Consider the following 17,987-nt stretch of genomic DNA (forward strand, 5'->3'; position numbering starts at 1 on the left):
AAAACCTCATCCCTTGTGTTCTGATCTGAGTTGGTTTAGCTCCAGCTCAGGTTTGCAGATGAAAAACCTCCCTTCTATTAAAACCCCCAACTTTTGTTTAAATGAAAAAAGTTGTTTTCCCTCTCTTCCCCTCCACCAGCCCCCAAACCACCTCTTATTTTTAGACAAACCAAATAAATTGAGCTTCCCCAGACTCAGGTTTTTAAAATTCAGAACAATTCCCTGCTTTACTTCCAAGAGAGGAGAAACAGGACCCAGCATTGTCCCCTCTCTCCACGGGATCCCCATGTCACACACCCAGAGAAATCAAACAGTAGCTTGGCTGTGGTGTCCCAACCACAAAATAATATGTTTATTTTTTTTTTCCACCACTTTTTTTTTTTGTTTGTTTGTTGTTGTCATTTTATTGATAAAAACTACACAAAAACTAACTGATCATAATAATTAATTAAAAAAAAAAACCAAACAAAACCAAAACCCAAACCAAAAAACAACGTTACACATTCTGCTGTGTTTTAGAAATTGTGTCAGCCAGTGAGTTGCACTAAATGCTCTTTAAAAGATTTTCCTTCTGATCCATTTCAAGCACTTCACTTCCATTTTGCTTCCCAAACGTCCATGAATTTTGCTTAACAAGCACCACTGGCCTGGAAATCTGAGTCGTGACTCCGTTGCAGTATTTCCCCCTTTTTTTTTTAGAGCCCAAAAAGGAATTAGAGTGTCAACAATGAAGCACAATGAAGATAAAAAATCAAAAGCCCCCTCCATAGTGTACAGCCTGTGTCTTAAATGTACATGCACCCGAGTTTCTTTGTTTCTGCTGCATCAATTGCCAAGGTCCTTTTGGTTCAACATAAGCTTTAATGCCCATGTCTGATGGTTGAAATATTAATGCTTGACCACTTAAAAAACGACCAAAAAAAATAAAACCCACTGAAAAAACCAACCCCCGAAAGGAAAAAAGAAAATATAGAGCTATCTTTTGTTGGTTTAAAAAGAACAAAAATAGTAAACGGATCTTTGTAATAAACACTTAATAAGGGAACATGGCTGACCCTCCCCAGAGCCTCGCCCTCCCCACCCCATTTATTTTTACCTGTGGTTCTCCTTCCCTGGAACCGTGCAATGTAGAAAAATCAAATATACAAACAAAACTCTTAATCCATCCCTTTATGTAGCTAGAGTGAAATCTATTTGTCGCTGCCGCCGTCGCTGCCGTTCTCTTTAATAAGAACTCGACAACCTCTCTCTCTCTTTTAATATTTACATCGAGGAGCTCGTCTGAAAGTTTAAAGCAAAGAGAATCCTGAAGTTTTCCGCGCCCCGGCGTTGCGCGCTCGCGTCGCGCCCGCCGCGCTCGGAGCGTTTCCCGCCGGAACGGTGGCGTTTGAGCGCCGTCCTTGCCCGGTCCTCACGCCCAGGCCCCAAGGGTCCGTGTCCCAGCTGTCCCCCGTGGTGGCCGCGGCTAGTTGGGTATTCTCTCGATGTAGATGGCGGGCGCGGCCGAGCGGGCGATGGTGGCGATGAAGCTGTGCTCCCGGCCCAGCTCCAGCGTGGATGGCTCTGCCGGATCCCGCGACACCGTCTCGTAGCCCTTGTTGACGTGGAGAGGCTTGTGGGCCTGGCAGTAGCTGATCACGGGCTGGTCGTAGCTGTAGTAGGGTAAAGTCTTCATGTGGTGAGGGACCTGCAGACAAAAAATGGGAGAGAAGGATAGCAAATGTTAGCAGCGGGGTTGTGGGAATCCGGGATATTCCCCTGGCTCCTCTGGATGCCTCCAGGGGGCTCAGAGGTGTTGCCCAAATGCCCAAGACCCCCTGTGGGTTTGATTTCAGGCCCTGGGAAAAATTACCATCATTAGGGGAAGAATTAAAAGTCACAAAAAAATAAGTAGAGCATAAATAGAGCATTGTAAGTAGAGCATAATAAGTAGAGCATTGTTAGAAGGTAGAAAAATGAATTTGTAAAATTGTTTATAATAAGGGGCCCAGAGTCAAGATGGAGGAATTTGGGCGTGGTGTGTCTTTCCTTCTTCTTCTTTGTGACATCCATCTTTGGGTCAGGATGGCACTTCTGGATTGGTTTGGGAGAAAACTGGACAGTGCAATGTAAGGGTCATGGATTGGAAAATGTAAACATCATGTGGGTAATTTAGAGTGTAAAAGATAAGAGCTGCCCAGAGGGCAGTCAGAGTTCCTCTGACCTGCCAGACAGACCTCTGTAGGCCAGGGAAAAAATTCCTTAGATAAGAAAGAATAAACAACCTTGGAAACCTCAGAAAATGGATTCTGACTCTTCCTTCAGTGCTTGAGCTGGAAAACAAGAACTCTAAAACCACCAAAAACTGTGCAGCGAGTGATTTCAGACTCAAAGAGGCCACTGATCGCACGGGCTGAGCTGGTGTTTGTGCAGCAGCACCAGAAATCCCAACACAGCCTCAATCCCCCGGGATCAGCCCACGGGAGAAACCCCTGGGGGTTCCCAGCTCCCTGTTCAGATCCCTCTGGAGCAGCACTGCCAGGCTGGGAGGGCAGTGAGTGTTCAGCCTGGAGGAGGAAATGCTCCAGAGGGATCTCAGAGCCTCCTCAAAGGGCTGATGGAAGGAGGGAGAGGAACTCTTTATGTGGACAGGGGTTTTACACTGCCAGTGGGCACAGTTAGGTGGGATATTGGGGAGGAATTCCTCCCTGTGAGGGTGTGAGGGGCTGGGATGGAATTCCCAGATGAGCTGGGACCCTGGAGGTGCCCAAGGCCAGGTTGGAGGCGCCTGGGATAGTGGGAGGTGTCCCTGCCCATGGCAGGGGGTGGAATGGGATTATTTTCAGGTCCCTCCCAACCCAAACCATTCCAGGATTCCATGACCTGTGGGGATGGATCCCCCACCTGGCAGTGCTGGAGCCAGAGCAGAGGGAGCTGCTCTCCCTCCCTCCCTCCCTCTCCCCAATTTGTGGGCAGATATTCAAACTCCTCAATTCTGCCTCTTTTAGATGACCCAGCACAGAAAAGCAAACCAAAGGGTTGGCAAATCCATCAGCTTCCAAAATCCATCTCCTTTTCCAGTGCCTGGAAAGGTGCTGAGCGTTTCCAGCGTGCCCAGACCAGGCTGGGAATGTCAAAGGCAGAGCCAGCTGGCAGCAGGGGTTTGCTCTGTGGTGCCAGCACAGCTGGAACATCTGTTTATTGCTTCCAGGACAAAGCTGCTCACCCAAGGTCACGATTCCCTGCGTTCTTTATCATCCAACCTCCCCAGGACAAAGTGTCAAAGCAGCTCCACTGCTGCTCACCAGAGCTGAGCACATCCACACCTTGTATTTCCAAACCCTGCCAGATCCATCCTGAATCCCAGCTCTTCGTTATGTAAATCCTCAGAAACTGCCAGCCCCCCATCTGCTTTTCCCTTTCTTTTTTTTTTTTTTTTCCTTTCCCCCTTCCATAAATATTCTACGCTTGCAAATGTTAATCCTACGACTAAATATGATTTATGGCACAACATCAGATACAAATCTTTGCAGATAATTTTATCATCTGCAAGAGATGAGCTGATCAAGTCGAAAGAAATATGCTCTGAGGGAGAAAAACACATGCAGCAGGAGAGAGAGAGGCGAGAGTTGATTCTAACGCTGCCAGCAAACCTGAGCTCATTATAGCTGGAGATATCCTACACATAATCCAATATTGGAACAAATGCCTTCTGATTTTCCAGGCCAAACTTTAAGTGAAGACCACAGAGCTAATTTCTCCTGAATTTTCATTGCTCGGTGCACTTCATCCCAAAAAAAAAACCAAACACCCAGCATGGAAAAAGCAAAGGCATCAAGGCTAATTGGGAAGTTGTGCAGGGTCAAAGTTCCTCTTGATGTGGATACCCTGCAGGAGGTTGGAGAGATCCCAAAATCCTTCCAAGAGCTGGAATTCAGCTGAAAATACGATGTGACACGCCAGCTGAGTGGCAGGGATGAGGAGGAACAAGCTGCTGGGGGAAATTTGACAGGACAGCTGTGCTCACTTGTGGATTCACCAGAACCCAGATCTCCCCTGGCTAGAGCAATATCTGTGCCAGCTCCTGTCAGGGCTGAGTTTGGCCTCAGCTTTAAGGCAGCTCTTTATGGTTCCATAAAAGCCAAGGACTGTTTGTGTTCTGGAGAGCTGAGGGATGGAGGTCCTGGCTGGGCAGCAATAACACACAGCCCATTAAGCACCTGAGGCCTGGCTGCAGCTCCAAACGGGAGTCAGAGGCACCAGGATGTCCTCAGCATCTCTGAAAAGTGATAAACACAGGGTTTTCCAGCACTTTTCCAGTGACTTTACGGAATCTCTCACTAATTTTCACTTCTGAGGTCTGTGCACATATAAATCACAGCAGTAAGGGTCGCTGGGTGGAGGGAGGGTGGATATCCTTTATCAGTGTAAAAAATAAAATAAAAGAGATGTATCAGGTTAATTTGCAGGTTAAATAAAACCAGGATGTTGCAGGTTAATTTTTTAGAGCTTTTTTAAGATAATGGGGGGTTCTCAGGCCCTTGTGCTGCTCTTCCTCTCCCTCTTTTGGATTTCACTAAGGGAAATTAAAGAAATCATTGTGTCAAATGAATGTGAGAAGCTTTGTCCTCCAGTAAAGGCTGAAGACAGAGATGCCACCACCCCTGACAGCCCTTGGGATGCCTCTGGAACCCAGAAAACAACCACAAGAGCAATTCAAACTTTCCTGGTCAAAGGAGGGACACCAGGACTATCCCACAGAGTCCTGCCCTTCCCTGGAAAATAACTTTGCATTTGCAGGAAGACACAAGGGCTCAGTTTTTATTTGCACTGAGGTGACTGTAGGTGACACCTGAGCCCCCCAAAAGCTTTTCCAGGACACAGCCTTGGCTGTGGAAAATGTGGGGACAATTGTGCCAGCACTCATCCAGTAAAATGATGGAAAACACTGATGATGCTGTTCACTCCACACAAAGCTGTCACTATTCTATTTTTACAGATTGAGAGATCAACAAAACACATTTCAAATCACCTAAGTTGCAGAGAATTAATTTTAGAAGTGTTTTTCTTCTAGGTTCTGAGGTAATTTCTTTTTTTTTTTTTTCACTCCTGCTATGGAACTAATACCTGAGACACTCAGATGTGACCTTGCACAAGTCATTTTATGAGCTGGAAAATGAGAAGCTTCAGTCCTGCCCCTGCTCGTCCTTGGAGCTCTTTGAGGTGAGGGCTGTTTGTTCAGGGACTGCAACAACCCAGCTGTGACCTAAGCTGGGCCTTTTCAGCTGCTTTGGCCTCCAAGAGACAAAAAAAAAATAAAAAAGCAAGTCCAATTCCAGTCAAATAAATTTAAAAATAAATCCAGACAAATAAATACAGCCCTGGGGTTGTGTCCTCAAGCAATGGAATGGGTTGGTGGTGGAGTCCCCATCCCTGGAGGGATTTAACATGGAATCAGGGAATGGTTTGTGTTGAAAGGGACCTTAAATCCCACCCAGTGTCACCCCTGCCATGGCAGGGACCCCTCCCACTGTCCCAGGGAGCTCCAGCCTGGCCATGGGGACATTCCAGGGATCCAGGGGCAGCCACAGCTTCTCTGAGCTCCTGTGTCTCTTTGTAGCATTTTCTAAAAATTTCTATTTAATTTTTCTCTTTCCATTTCCATTTTAATTTCTATAACCAGCACTGCCCAATTCTTACCTGAAGCACTGGAAATTTTTGCAGCAGGGCAACACAAACCAGCAGGAGAAGGAGCTCCAAAGTCCCCAACATGCAGCGAACATTTTGGGTTTAGCCCATTTGTGGCAGAACTCTCTGTTCATCCTTCCCTGGGAGGGTGTGAGGGACTGGGATGGGATTCCCAGAGGAGTTGTGGCTGCCCCTGGATCCCTGGAAATGCCCAAGACAGGGTTTGGAGCACCTGGGACAGTGGGAGGTATCTCTGCCATGGTGGCACTGGATGGGATTTAAGGTTCTTTTCAACCCAAACCATTCTAGGATTCCATATTTGATGGGATTTTGGGAAGAAATATTGGGAAAGGGGCTGGGATGGGATTCCCAGAGAAACTGTGGCTGCCCCTGGATCCCTGGCAGTGCCCAAGGCCAGGCTGGGATAATCTGGGACAATGGGAAATGTCCCTGCCATGGCAGGGGTGGCACTGGATGGGATTTGAACCCCTTCCCACCCAAACCATTCCATTATGATTTTATTATTCCATCCAAATTAGCAAACAGCTAATTAAGCCGAGCCTGGAGTTGTTCCCCTGTGAGAGCTGGAGGGTTCAGCAGGTTTTGGGCTCTAGGCCTGGATTAGTTTCCCACTATTGACTTCTCAAGCCCACACCCCACAGATCTCCACTCTAAACTTATTAAATGTTGCATCCCAGCAGCCACACACTTCAAACACAGCTCCTGATAGCAGCACAATTTCCATAAATCCCCAGCCAGGGGAGGAAGACAAAAGATTTAGCGGTGGGAATTTAAGGAATGCAAATCCTCCCTGTGGAAGTCCAAGTGACACTGGAGAGGTTCCCAGCTCAGCAGCTTTGCTGGAGCACAAGTGCTGCCCTGAAAAACAGCTGGAGTAGCTGGAGCTACCCAAAATTCAGGGAGATTCTGCATGAGAACAGATGGCCTGCATGAGAATGGTGCTACCTGAAATTCAGGTTAATTCTGCTTGAGAAGGGATGGCCTGTATGAAAAGGTGTTACTCAAAATTCAGGTTAATTCTGGCCTGAATGAGAACAGTGTTACCCAAAATTCAGGTTGATTCTGGCCTGCATGAAAAGGTGTTACCCAAAATTCAGGTTAATTCTGACTTGCATGAAAATGTGTTACCTGAAATTCAGGTTGATTCTGGCTTGCATGAAAAGGTGTTACGTAAAATTCAAGGAGATTCTGGCCTGCATGAAAAGGTGTTACTCAAAATTCAGGTTAATTCAGGTGTACATGAAAAAGGTGTTGCCCAAAATTCAGAGAGATTTTGGTCTGCATGAAAAAAAAGTGTTACCCGAAATTCAGGTTAATTCTGGCTTGCATGAAAATGTGTTACCTGAAATTCAGGTTGATTCTGAGCCTTCATGAAAAGGTGTTTTCCAGCATGTCCTGCCCACTTTTCCTCTGGCAGCCACCACTGATGTTCAGCTCAACCCTCAGACATCCAAACATGCAAATGCAGGTACCCACATTGCAATCTGGATTATTTGTCTTTTACATTTCTTTGACACTGCACTGAATTCTATCAGTTTTACTTAGGCTGAGAATATCACACAATAAATTTCTATTAAAAATAAAGTTTAGAGTTCAGCCTGGACTTCTGGTTTTTGTAGGTGCAGCCATCAAAACCCGGATTTTCAGCCAAACATCAATAAAAATTCTTATCCTGAAACTTGGAAAGCACAGCAGCAGGGATGTAACTGGAATTCCCACTGGGATCAGGGAGCTTTCAAGGATTTGGACTGGGGTCTGAGTGACCTCATTTCCAGAGTGCTTTTCTCTCTCTCTCACCTCTTCTGTGTTCAACACTCTCACACATTCTGAATTCTTGCTCTGCCTCCCAACAGGACTCCTCAGACAAGCTGGAATCCAGCCCAACATGATCTCTAGGATGTGACACCTCCCTACCAAGTAATTCCAGGAGGGAATACCAAGTTCTGTGCCCAATTCCAGCTCTGGAATTTCCCTCTGTGCTCACAGCAGACTCGCTGCAGTGCAAACTCCTCTGGAATCAGGCAGAGATGAACTCTCTGCCTCACCCAGAACCACTTCAGCCAGATGAAATCAGCCTGAAACAATTCCCTGGTGTTTGCTAAATCAAAGTTTGGCCGCCCAGGTTTTGGGAACAGGTCTATTGTGTGTTGGAAATACGATGAGTTTGTTCTCTGTGCTCATTTTGGAGGATGGATCCCTCACCATCAGTCGTCCTGCAGAGCAGGAAAGTCTTTGTGGAGCCTCAGGAATGGCTGTGGATGTCTGGGTGACTCACTGCCAGAATTCCCAGCAGGAGACAGGGATGTAATCTATGGAAGGGTTGGCAAGCCCAGCAGTCCCTGGGGAGAAGTTTGGATGGAGTGGAGTTTGTTTTATCCCTGAAAGGAGATGGTGCAAAGGCTCACAATGTCACAGGAGTCTCAGACAAATGACTGCTCCAGAAAGAGCCCAAAACCCAGATCCTGGAAGGGAAAATTCTGCATTTTTGAGCCCCAGAATCTCTCAGTTGCCTCAGTCTGGACACCTTGGCTTCATCCAGGTTTAGACATTGCAGTTCAAAATCTTCAATTCTGGTATCTCTGTTTTCAAAGAGGAGGAACATCCTAGTTTGAAAACTCAATGTCTGCTTTGTCCCTCCTGCTGGAGGCTGACAGGAGACAACCAGCCCTCCCCTACAGAAGACACATTTCTATTTTTAAACAATAAAAACGTAGCATGAATATTCTCTGGTAGTTGAACATGGTCTGGTTTCACATTTGCTGGTAATCTCTAATCCAGGTAAGCTGATTCCCATGAAAGTGCTTGTCCAGTTAATGATTACATGAATTAATTACACACAACTTTAGGAGCTGTCCACACGCCGTGGAGACTCGGAGTTACAAAACGTGGAAGCAATGTTTTCTCATTAGCACTAATATTTAGTCTCAGAGCACCATGACTTCATTGGTGAATTAGCATCAGAGCTGTTGATAAATCAAATTCAGAGTTCATTTCCAAGCCGATCATAATTTAGAGTAAAAATAAGCAAGATGTTCTGTGGTGGCGCGGCGATTAGCGGAGCATGCGGCTTCACCTCAGAGACAGATTGATTGGGCACATTAGGCAGACAGAGCTGGGATAAACAATTCCAGCGCATTTCACGCCGCTGAAAAATCACAGGCAACAGCCCTGGAACATCCCTTTGGAGGCAGCACAGAAAAATATCCCTATTCAGGAAAATGCCCCATCAAACATTCCCATCAAACCCGTTCCGAGGGACGAACGCGGGCGTTGAGCTGAGTGCTGAAATATGAGCAGGTCTGTGTGTTCTGCTTCCATTTGGAACAAGCACAAAAAGCCTGGCTGCTTTTTGGAGCAGGCCTTTTGTTCTGCAACCCGTGTTTCCTCAGGTAATTCTCATATTGATTACATACAAAAAATCAAAACCTCGTTTATTAAAACATTTAGGCGCCTGGGCGTGGGCATGCTCGGCTCTGAGAAGGGTTTTTGAGCTCTGCTGTCACTGAGCTGGTCCCTGTGACATCTGAGCAGCTCAGGAAATCTGCCAGCTGCAGTTTTGCAGTTTTAGGTGAAGGTCTTGAAGCTCCTTAATGGACCCAGGATATCTGAGAGCTGCAGATCCAGCTGGGACCTCCACTGGGGTCGGTGCCTCTGTTAGGCAGTTCCTGATCTGTTCCATGGGGAATGGGACAGTTCCTGATCTGTTCTATGGGAATGGGGCAATTCCTGATGTGTTCCATGGAAATGGGGCAATTCCTGATCTGTTCTAAGGAAATGGGGCAATTCCTGATCTCTTCTATAGAAATGTGGCAATTCCTAATCTGTTTTAAGGAAATGGGGCAGTTCCTGATCTGTCCTAGAGGGATGGGGCAGTTCCTGATGTGTTCCACAGGGATGGGGCAGTTCCTGATCTCTTGAGATCTTGTGCACACACAAACAAACTGGAATATAAATCCAAATGTTGCACAGAGTTAAGCTTGTCTTAAAGCTCATTTTTTCCTTGGATTCCTTTCTCTGCTGTCTGTTTCCCCTTGCCTCACTCTTATTTCCACTGTAATAATTCTACAAACAGATCCTATGAGCATCTTGTCTCCATTGGCGCCCAGAGGAGCTGTGGCTGCTCCTGGAGCTCTGGCAGTGTCCAAGACCAGGCTGGACAGGGTTTGGAGCAGCCTGGGATAGGGAAAGGTGTCCCTGCCCACGGATGGGGGTTGGAATGTGATGATTTCAAGGTCCCTTCCCACCCAAACCATTCCCTGATTCTGTGATTCCATATCCCACCCTGAGCTCCACTCACTAAGACTTGGATCCAGTCCAAGTATTAAATCAAGGTGTTTGGAATCGAGCCTGAAATATTTTGTAGGATGATGGGGCTGGGGATAGGATGGCATCTTCAATCCATGGAATGGAAACCTTTTCCTTATAAACATTTAAGCTGGAGAAAAAAGTGTTTTTTGTTTTTTGGCATGTCTCAGACCGAGTGAAAAAAATTGGTGTTGGTGGAAATCCTAAATTCTACAAAATTATCATTAATCTTATTCAATTCTTGTATTTCTGTGGGAATGGGATCCCAAAATTTGCATGGACTGACAGAAGAGAGGTCTTGATATGGAAAATGCAGAGAAACAACAGACAGGAGACATGGGACAAAGATGCTGCAGCCCCCATTCTCCAGGCCCTATTAAAGGTCTATTTGTAGTTCCTAAAAAGCCAACTGATAATTAATAATTACAGGAATTAAACAAACATCATAGTGTTAGATGTGATTAGAGGCATATTAGCCGAAGAAATTGCATATCTTGATAATAAGCAATTTAGGAATCTATGGGATTATATAATGCTTTGTAAAATTGGTCAATTTGAGACAAGCTGAATTAAAACACAGATATTAATTTCTCATTTGAGATGAAAGCATCCACCAACTTTTAAACCACCTGCAGGCCAGACTGGTTGCACCAAAGAGAGAACTTTATGATTTATTGGGTCACCCTTGCCTAGTGTATTCCAGGTTTTAAAGCCCTGTAACATCACCCTGACAGTTCCACTGACACTGTGAACTGGATTTGAAGCTTTCCTTGCCTTCCCTACAGATAAATTCCTAATCCTCCTCTCCAATCACACAAATGCCTTCTGCTTTAAGGCAGAACCTCTCCATGGACTCTTTAACTGAGTGTGTTTTTCTAGAGATCAGGAGAAAAAAATCATCCACACCCCACTGCTCCCTCCATGGGCAGATTTGATCTTTCAATCAGGAAATGAAAAGGTTTCCCTAAAGGAAACTCCCAGAAAGAAGAAAAAGCCTTCTAAGCCTTGTTATTGTTCCTTGGGCAAAATATTTCTTTTAAATGGCTTGATCTGTTTTTTATGGCGTGTCTGGCTCCTGAAGAAAAGCCCCACTGATGAAAACCTCAACATGAGATGCACAGGAACCTTTGATTTTCTGCCATGGAGGGCCAATCAAATAAACAAACTAAATGTTCTAATTAGAAAGCCATTAATAATTGCTTTGAGTGCTCTTAGGATCGTTTCCTATGGAACTGAATAAGGATGGAAGCCTGGGGGTCAAACAAAGTTTGGGAACAGCAATGAGCCCCTCAAACACAGTGCTGTCCTTGGAATTCCTTGTCCATAGGTAAAATAAACCCATTGGGAGCCTCTCTGTATCTTTGGGTTCCCAGATGCACAGACCTTCCTAAAATGAAGCCAACTCAGCTTTTATTTAGACACTTAAAGCTCTTTTTTTTCCCCCAGAAATTTGTGCTCCCCACTCCTGGCAGAGCTGCAGACCCAAGTGAGTTTGAACTCAACCTCTCAGGCCAAGCCAAAGCTGCCTCCAGCCCAAGAGGAAGAGCAGAGAAGGTGTCAGGAATCCCATAATTATTCCCCCAGGGTGTCCTCTTCACCTCCAACATTCCCATCTTGCTGAATTCCTGACATTTCACCCCAAAATTCCATGGAGCTGGACCTTCCATGAGCCTGGAGCTTCTGGGGCCAGAGCATCATGTAGGGAATGGGGCACATCCTTCAAAAAAATAATTCTGGCAATAAAGGAAAAAGGTGCAGCTGCTCTTCCATGTGGTGATCCAAAAGATGGCAACCTGCTCCCTCCATTAGTCCCAACAAATAAATCCAGGGTTTAATAGGAACATCTGATAATGTTGCTGCCACAGTGAGGGATGAAGGTGCTGCAGAATGAGTGGAATAAGTCTCTGTCTCATATTCAAACACTGCTTTTCATTAGATCTGCCCAGAATTGATGGGCTGCAAAAGAGCTCTCCAGGAATTGATGGCTTCTCCAAAGGTTTTTTAAATACTGTTTCAAGTTGTGCATTGATCCCGTACATCAAGAGAATAAAAGTGTGTTTCCTAAAGCAGGGGGAACATGACTCAAATTGTGCAATATTTGGGCCTGAAGACATGAGGAGGTACAAACAAGGCACGTCATGGTTGGTGATTAAACCCACACCAGTGTGAGAAAAAAGGGATAAAAGAAATAGGAAATTTTCCTTCACTGTTATCCATTTATCCCAGACCCTAAAGGTTTTGGCTGTAGTCAGGTGAGTCTTAACCCATTTTGATTAAAAAAATGCTGAGAACCACATTTATAATTGGCACATTTGTAATTGGCACATTTGTAATTGGCACCAATTCCATTTAATATGGCAATATTAAAAATACAAATAATATCCAGCCCCTGCACCCCCTCCAAACTCTGAGGACAAAATCCTTCTCTGCCATAATTTGAAATTCAATGTCAACGCTGGCCTAAGAGCATTGGGGTTTTTTCAAAAGATAATTTGGGTTTTTTCAGTTATCTCAAGGGGTTGTTCTTTATAGAAAATGGGTGTCAAAGGAAGGAATGAGGAAGAAAAATGAGAAAGATGCTCCTGCAGATGCTCCTGCTCAGGGCAGACACAGAGGGAAATTATTATTATTTATTATGATATATGTTAAGGGAGGGAAATAATGGAGGGGTGGGGGTGAAGATTGGCAGGAAGGTGCCTGGTGGGAAAGGAAAGGGGAGGAGAGGACTGAAATACCACAAATGAGGTTTTAATGATCAACAATTCTGCTACCACAGAAGCTGTGGGTGCCCCTGGATCCCTGGAAGAATCTGAGGCCAGGCTGGGGCAGTCTGGGATAGGGGAAGGTGTCCCTGCCCAGGCATAGGGTGGGACTGGGTGGGATTCAAGGCCCCATCCCACCCAAACCTGATTCTGTGAAATTTCAGCAAATTGGCACAGAAAATACACAGCCAAGAAGGTGAGGATATAAAGACTGAGTTGTGTGTTCATCATGGAGAGGGAGAGCAGAAAATCTGAATTTTGTCTCATTTCTCAGTCCCTCCAGAGAGCCACTCCAGACACTGATCAGGACAGAACATGCCCAGGTGTCAGAACCCCTGTGGAACATTTGTCAGTAGCCAAAGCTGCCCTTACCACAGCAGGATGGTGAATCTGAGCTGAAACCTGGAATATCTCTGTAAAACAGAGCTCAGGCACATCCAGACACGAAGTGCTCTCCCTGCTCACTCTTGGATGCAGCCAGGAGAGGGCTGCAGAGCACCTGGGCTGTGCAGCAGCTCTCTGCTCATGCTGTGCAGGCTCTGGGGTCTCAGAAAAGCCAAACAAAATCTGTCTCATCCCCAGCCCCACACGAGGAACATTAATGAGCAAAAGCAGCTGCTGCCCTCTTGGACCAGTCCTTGTATGAGGATGTAGTGATGGGTGGAAAGGAAAAGGTTCAAAAAATCCTTCAGGAAAGTAAAATCTGCCTTGGGAGGCAGGTTTGGGAATATCTGCTGCTGATGTCAGTGAGAGACAGCGCTTCTGAACAGCCTCTGGCCCAGCCAGGCACAATCCAGAGGAATTCCAGCCACTCTGGAGTTTTGTAAACTGGTTCTGTCCGGGCAAGGCAATGGCAGTGTGTCCAAAGGGATCAGCCAGCAGGGAACTCCACCTTTTCAGACTGCAGCTTTTCCCTGGTGGAACATGGGGATGCAGCTATTAACTGTTATCTCTGTGTGGGATAATCCCAGAATCCTGGAGGGTTTGGGCTGGAAGGGACCTTAAAGCTCATCTCTGACATGGGCAGGGACAGCTTTCCTAGAGGAGGCTGCTCCAAGTGTTGTCCAGCCTGGACAATTCCAGGGATGCAGGGGCTGGGATGGAATTCCCAGGGAGGAATTTCTTTCCCTTTCGTGGCTGCAGCCACCTGGAGCAAACACCCAGTGCTTCACTGCTAAAATCCAGGTGCTCTGCTGACCTGCACCCTGCCTGCACGAGGGAGAAGAAATCTAGAGATAAACGAACCTCACACCATCTAAAATCTGCCCTTTGCTGTGCCTGGGGGCCTCCACAAGAGCTGGAGCTGCTCTTGGTACCCAGCACTCCGCACTCAGCGAGCCCTTGCCCTGCAGAGCTTGTACTCCAGACAGCAGTGACAGATGAAGGGTGGGAGAAAGGAAAATAGCAAACAAGAAAAAAGATCTCGCACAGATTGAGGGACAGATTTTTCCACGAGCTAAATGCACGAGTGCAGGGCTGGTATCCCCAGATGACTCCCCTCGCCGTGCGGCCACGGCGGCTCCAGGCCTGTGCTGGGGAGGGGAGGCAGCCCAGGAGCAGCTCTGAGGAGCTGCTGGTGAGTGCACGGTGTCCACACATCCCCCCTGCCCGGGCTGGCACCAAACAGGCTCCCAAAAACTCCCAGCAGCATCCACAACATTCACCCTTCAAGAATTGACACCAAACAGGCTCCCAAAAACTCCCAGCAGCATCAGAATGGGCTTTGGTGCTCCTCCAGCACCCACAACATCCATCCTGTGAGGGTTGACACCACACAGGCTCCCAAAAACTTCCAGCAGTATCCACAACATCCACTCTGCCAGGGCTGGCACCAAACGGGCTCCCAAAAACTCCCAGCAGCATCAGAACGGGTCTTGATGCTCCTCCAGTATCCACAATATCCGTTCTGCAAGGGCTGACACCAAACAGGCTCCCAAAAACTCCCAGCAGCATCCACAATATCCACTCTGCAAGGACTGACACCACACAGGCTCCCAAAATCTCCCAGCAGCAGCAGAACCTTGCTGCTCCTCCACCATCCACAACATCCAATCTGTGAGGGCTGAGACCAAACAGGTTCCCAAAAACTCCCAGCAGCATCCACAACATCCATCCTTCAAGGACTGACATCACACAGGCTCCCAAAAGCTCCCAGCAGTAGCAGACCAAGCTTTGCTGCTCCCTCAGTGTAAGAAATGTGTTACAATTGGAATAAATCTTTCCTGTATTTAATATTTGCGTGTTTCCCTAGCCCATGAGTTTCCTGCTGGATTTTTTGGCTGATGTTAGTGGAATCCTTGGATGCTGGGCTCTGTTGTGTGGGGTGGCCCCAGTGCAGTCACTCAAGGACCACAGTGACAAAAAATCCACTTGGGGGTTGGATGGGGTCAGGGCTGGACCATTTAATAAAATTGTACTGTATTGGGAAAATTTTGTAAACATGTAATACATAGCACAAACTATATATGATAAGCCCTGCCTTCACCAGGCAGATTCCACCATGGATGCCAGGCTGAGCAGACCACTGCTGGCCAAGCAAAAAGTCCCTAAAATAAGAAACAATAAACAATCCTTGGAACAAGAGAAAACCATCTCCAGCAATCTCTCTTCGGCTGCTTCAGGTTTGAACCACGTCATGTCCCTCTGGGGTGATCTCAGGGCAAAGGAGAAATCTCAGACTGGGACATCTGGTGTCCCTGGGTGGGCAGTGACATGTGGCATCCCTGGGTGGGCAGTGACAGGGGTCCCAGGAGGGGCTTTAGAACTCTCAGATTCTCAAATTCTTGCCCCAGTGTTGCAAATCAAGGGGCATCAAATCCATTAGAGAAACTCCTCCAGTTCAGGAAAGTGAAATCATTAAATTGTTTCTGCAGCCCAACACAGATGATTTTATCTCCATCAAATTCAACTGGTTTTATCCTTAATCAAATCAACAGGACTTCGAAGTATCCAAGGCCAGGTTGGCCCCCCTGGGACAGTGGGGGTATCCCTGCCCTGGCAGGGGTGGGACTGGATAATCTTTAAGGTCTCTTCTACCCAAGCCATCCCATGAGGGCTCCACCTTTCATATAAACAAAAACTGGGAAGGGAATGGAGCTGGGGAAGGGTTTGGGGCACCAGGAGGGGCTGGGGGAGCTGGGAAGGGGCTGAGCCTGGAGAAAAGGAGGCTCAGGAGGAACCTTGTGGCTCTGCACAGGAGGGGACAGCTGGGGGGATTTGGGATTTCTGCCAGGAACAGGGACAGGAGGAGAGGGAACGGCCTCAGGGGAGGTCTGGGTTGGATATTGGGAAAATTTCTCCATGGAAAGGGTTGTAAAGCATTGGAATAGGTTGTCCAGGGTGTGGTGAACTCCCCATCCCTCAGTGCTCAGTCACTGTGTGGCTGTGGCACCTGGGGCTGGGCTCAGTGGGGACCATGGTGGTGGTGCCATGTTGGTAATTTTGGATTTGATCTTAAAGGCCGTTTCCAACCTTAACAATTCCATTATTCTATTTAAGTATTCATTGATTTCTCTGTAATTATGGGTTCTCCTCCTTATTCTTCATCCTGGAATAGAACACATGGGCTTGCACCAAAACACAGAAGCCACCCAAGACCTGCAGGGACTGTGACCAGCCTGAGGAAGAGCCTTGTAACCTTCACCCCTGTGCCACCACGAGGGACAGGGAGTGACAAAATCCTGCAAGGTGCTGGTGCCCAGCTGGACAGCACTTGCCACAATACCCCTTTCCCTCTTTGTGCTGCAGGTCTGGAGTGAGTTCAGCTTCAAACCCTTCCTGCAGCCCAGCACAACGGGATGTATTCCATTCCCATCCCATGGAGAATAAAAAAGGGATGGTGCCATTGCCCTTTGAAAGCAGAACAAAGCTCCCAGCACTCCCTGACAGCCCTGATCCACCGGGGGCTTTGTGGGCAGCCACGAGAACAGCTTTATGGACTTGTAAAGGGGAAAAAAATGATCTGCTGGAAATGAGTCTGTTGCAGTAAGTGCTGGGAATAATGAGCAGCTGCAGTGCTGCCCGTGGAAGGTGAGGCTGAGGAAATTCAGCTTTAATGTGCACGGAAAGCAGGAGTGGGGCAGGCTCCAAGGGTTTTATTGGGCATGGTGCAAACTTTCAGTTGTCAAAGGGAACATTAAAAAAAAAACAAGACAGGCTTAGGTAGGACACGTTGTTTAAGCACATATTTATCTATCAGAAAGGAAACAGCTGCAGGTTGGAGGGGAGAGTGATCAACCATGGCTCCAGCAGAGCCTCCACCAGATGGTTTGGGGCTGACAAATGAGGGCCTGAGCTTTGAGGGATGCTCTTCCCCTTTTGCTTGGGTATCAGTACAAAAGGAGAATAATGGAGTGCATGTCTATGTGTGTTTATCCTCCCAGATGTTCTTCTCGAGAGCTCTGTGTGACTCTGTGTAGCTCTGCTGTGGCTCTGTGGCACAACCAACAGCTGGAATCTGTGTGTGCAGACATCTTCTGCTGGAAGATTGACCCTCAGAAAATTATGGAATTACCTGAGCTGGGAGGAACCCACTGGGGTCACTGATCCAAACCCTGGCCCTGCATGGACACCCCAAAATCCCAGCCTGGGCATCCCTGGAGTGCTGTTCAAAGGAGCTCTGGCAGATTTGGGAATGTGCCCATTCCTTGGGCAGTGCCCAGCTCCCTCTGGGGTGAGTGACAGGATCCAGGACCCTGGACCTGTGTCAGGGGAGGTTTAGGTGGAGATCAGATAAAGGTTCTTCCCCCAGAGGGGTTTCAGGCACTGGACAAGGCAATGGGCACAGCCTGAGGCTGCCAGAGCTCCAGGAGGGTTTGGGCACTGCTCCCAGGGGTGTCCAGGCTGGGATTTTGGGGTGTCTGTGCAGGGGAAGAAGTTGGTCTGGATGCTCCTTGTGGGTCCCTCCCACCTCAGGGCATACCATGGTCCTGATTTCCACCTGACCCTGCCCTGCCCCAGGTCCTGTCCCTGTCACAGAGGGCAGAGTTTGGAGCTGCCCCTCCTGAGTTTCCCCCAGTCTCTGCTCCAGCAGAACAAGCCCAGTGCCCTCAGCTGCACCTCCAGGCCCTTCTCAACCCTCCTGTGGCTGCTCCCTCACAGCCAGACACTCCTTGAGTCCTGTCATCTTGTGTTGGGTTGATGTGGCCAGAAATGTGTATTCTGTCCTCATCTGTGGCACACATATTCTCTGCTAATGGGCCATCTTTAAACCAGCTGGGCAATCATCTTTAT

General features: G+C 47.4%; 1 protein-coding gene across 2 annotated transcripts in view; it reads right to left on the bottom strand.

Moving 5' to 3' along the window:
• Positions 1–318: 318 nt before the first annotated feature.
• The window catches only part of LRRTM4 (leucine rich repeat transmembrane neuronal 4), a 188,281-nt gene continuing 170,612 nt past the window's right edge, over positions 319–17,987 (bottom strand). Inside the window, exon 3 of one of the 2 annotated variants that reach the window (XM_079328736.1) lies at positions 319–1,687. In XM_079328736.1, coding sequence (XP_079184862.1) covers positions 1,466–1,687 — 222 coding nt within the window. In that variant the 3' untranslated portion in view covers positions 319–1,465. The remainder of the gene's footprint in view (positions 1,688–17,987) is intronic. The other variant, XM_079328737.1, reaches the window with a different exon arrangement.

The sequence above is a fragment of the Erithacus rubecula genome, assembly GCF_903797595.1.
Source record: "Erithacus rubecula genome assembly, chromosome: 29".
Lineage (NCBI taxonomy): Eukaryota > Metazoa > Chordata > Aves > Passeriformes > Muscicapidae > Erithacus > Erithacus rubecula.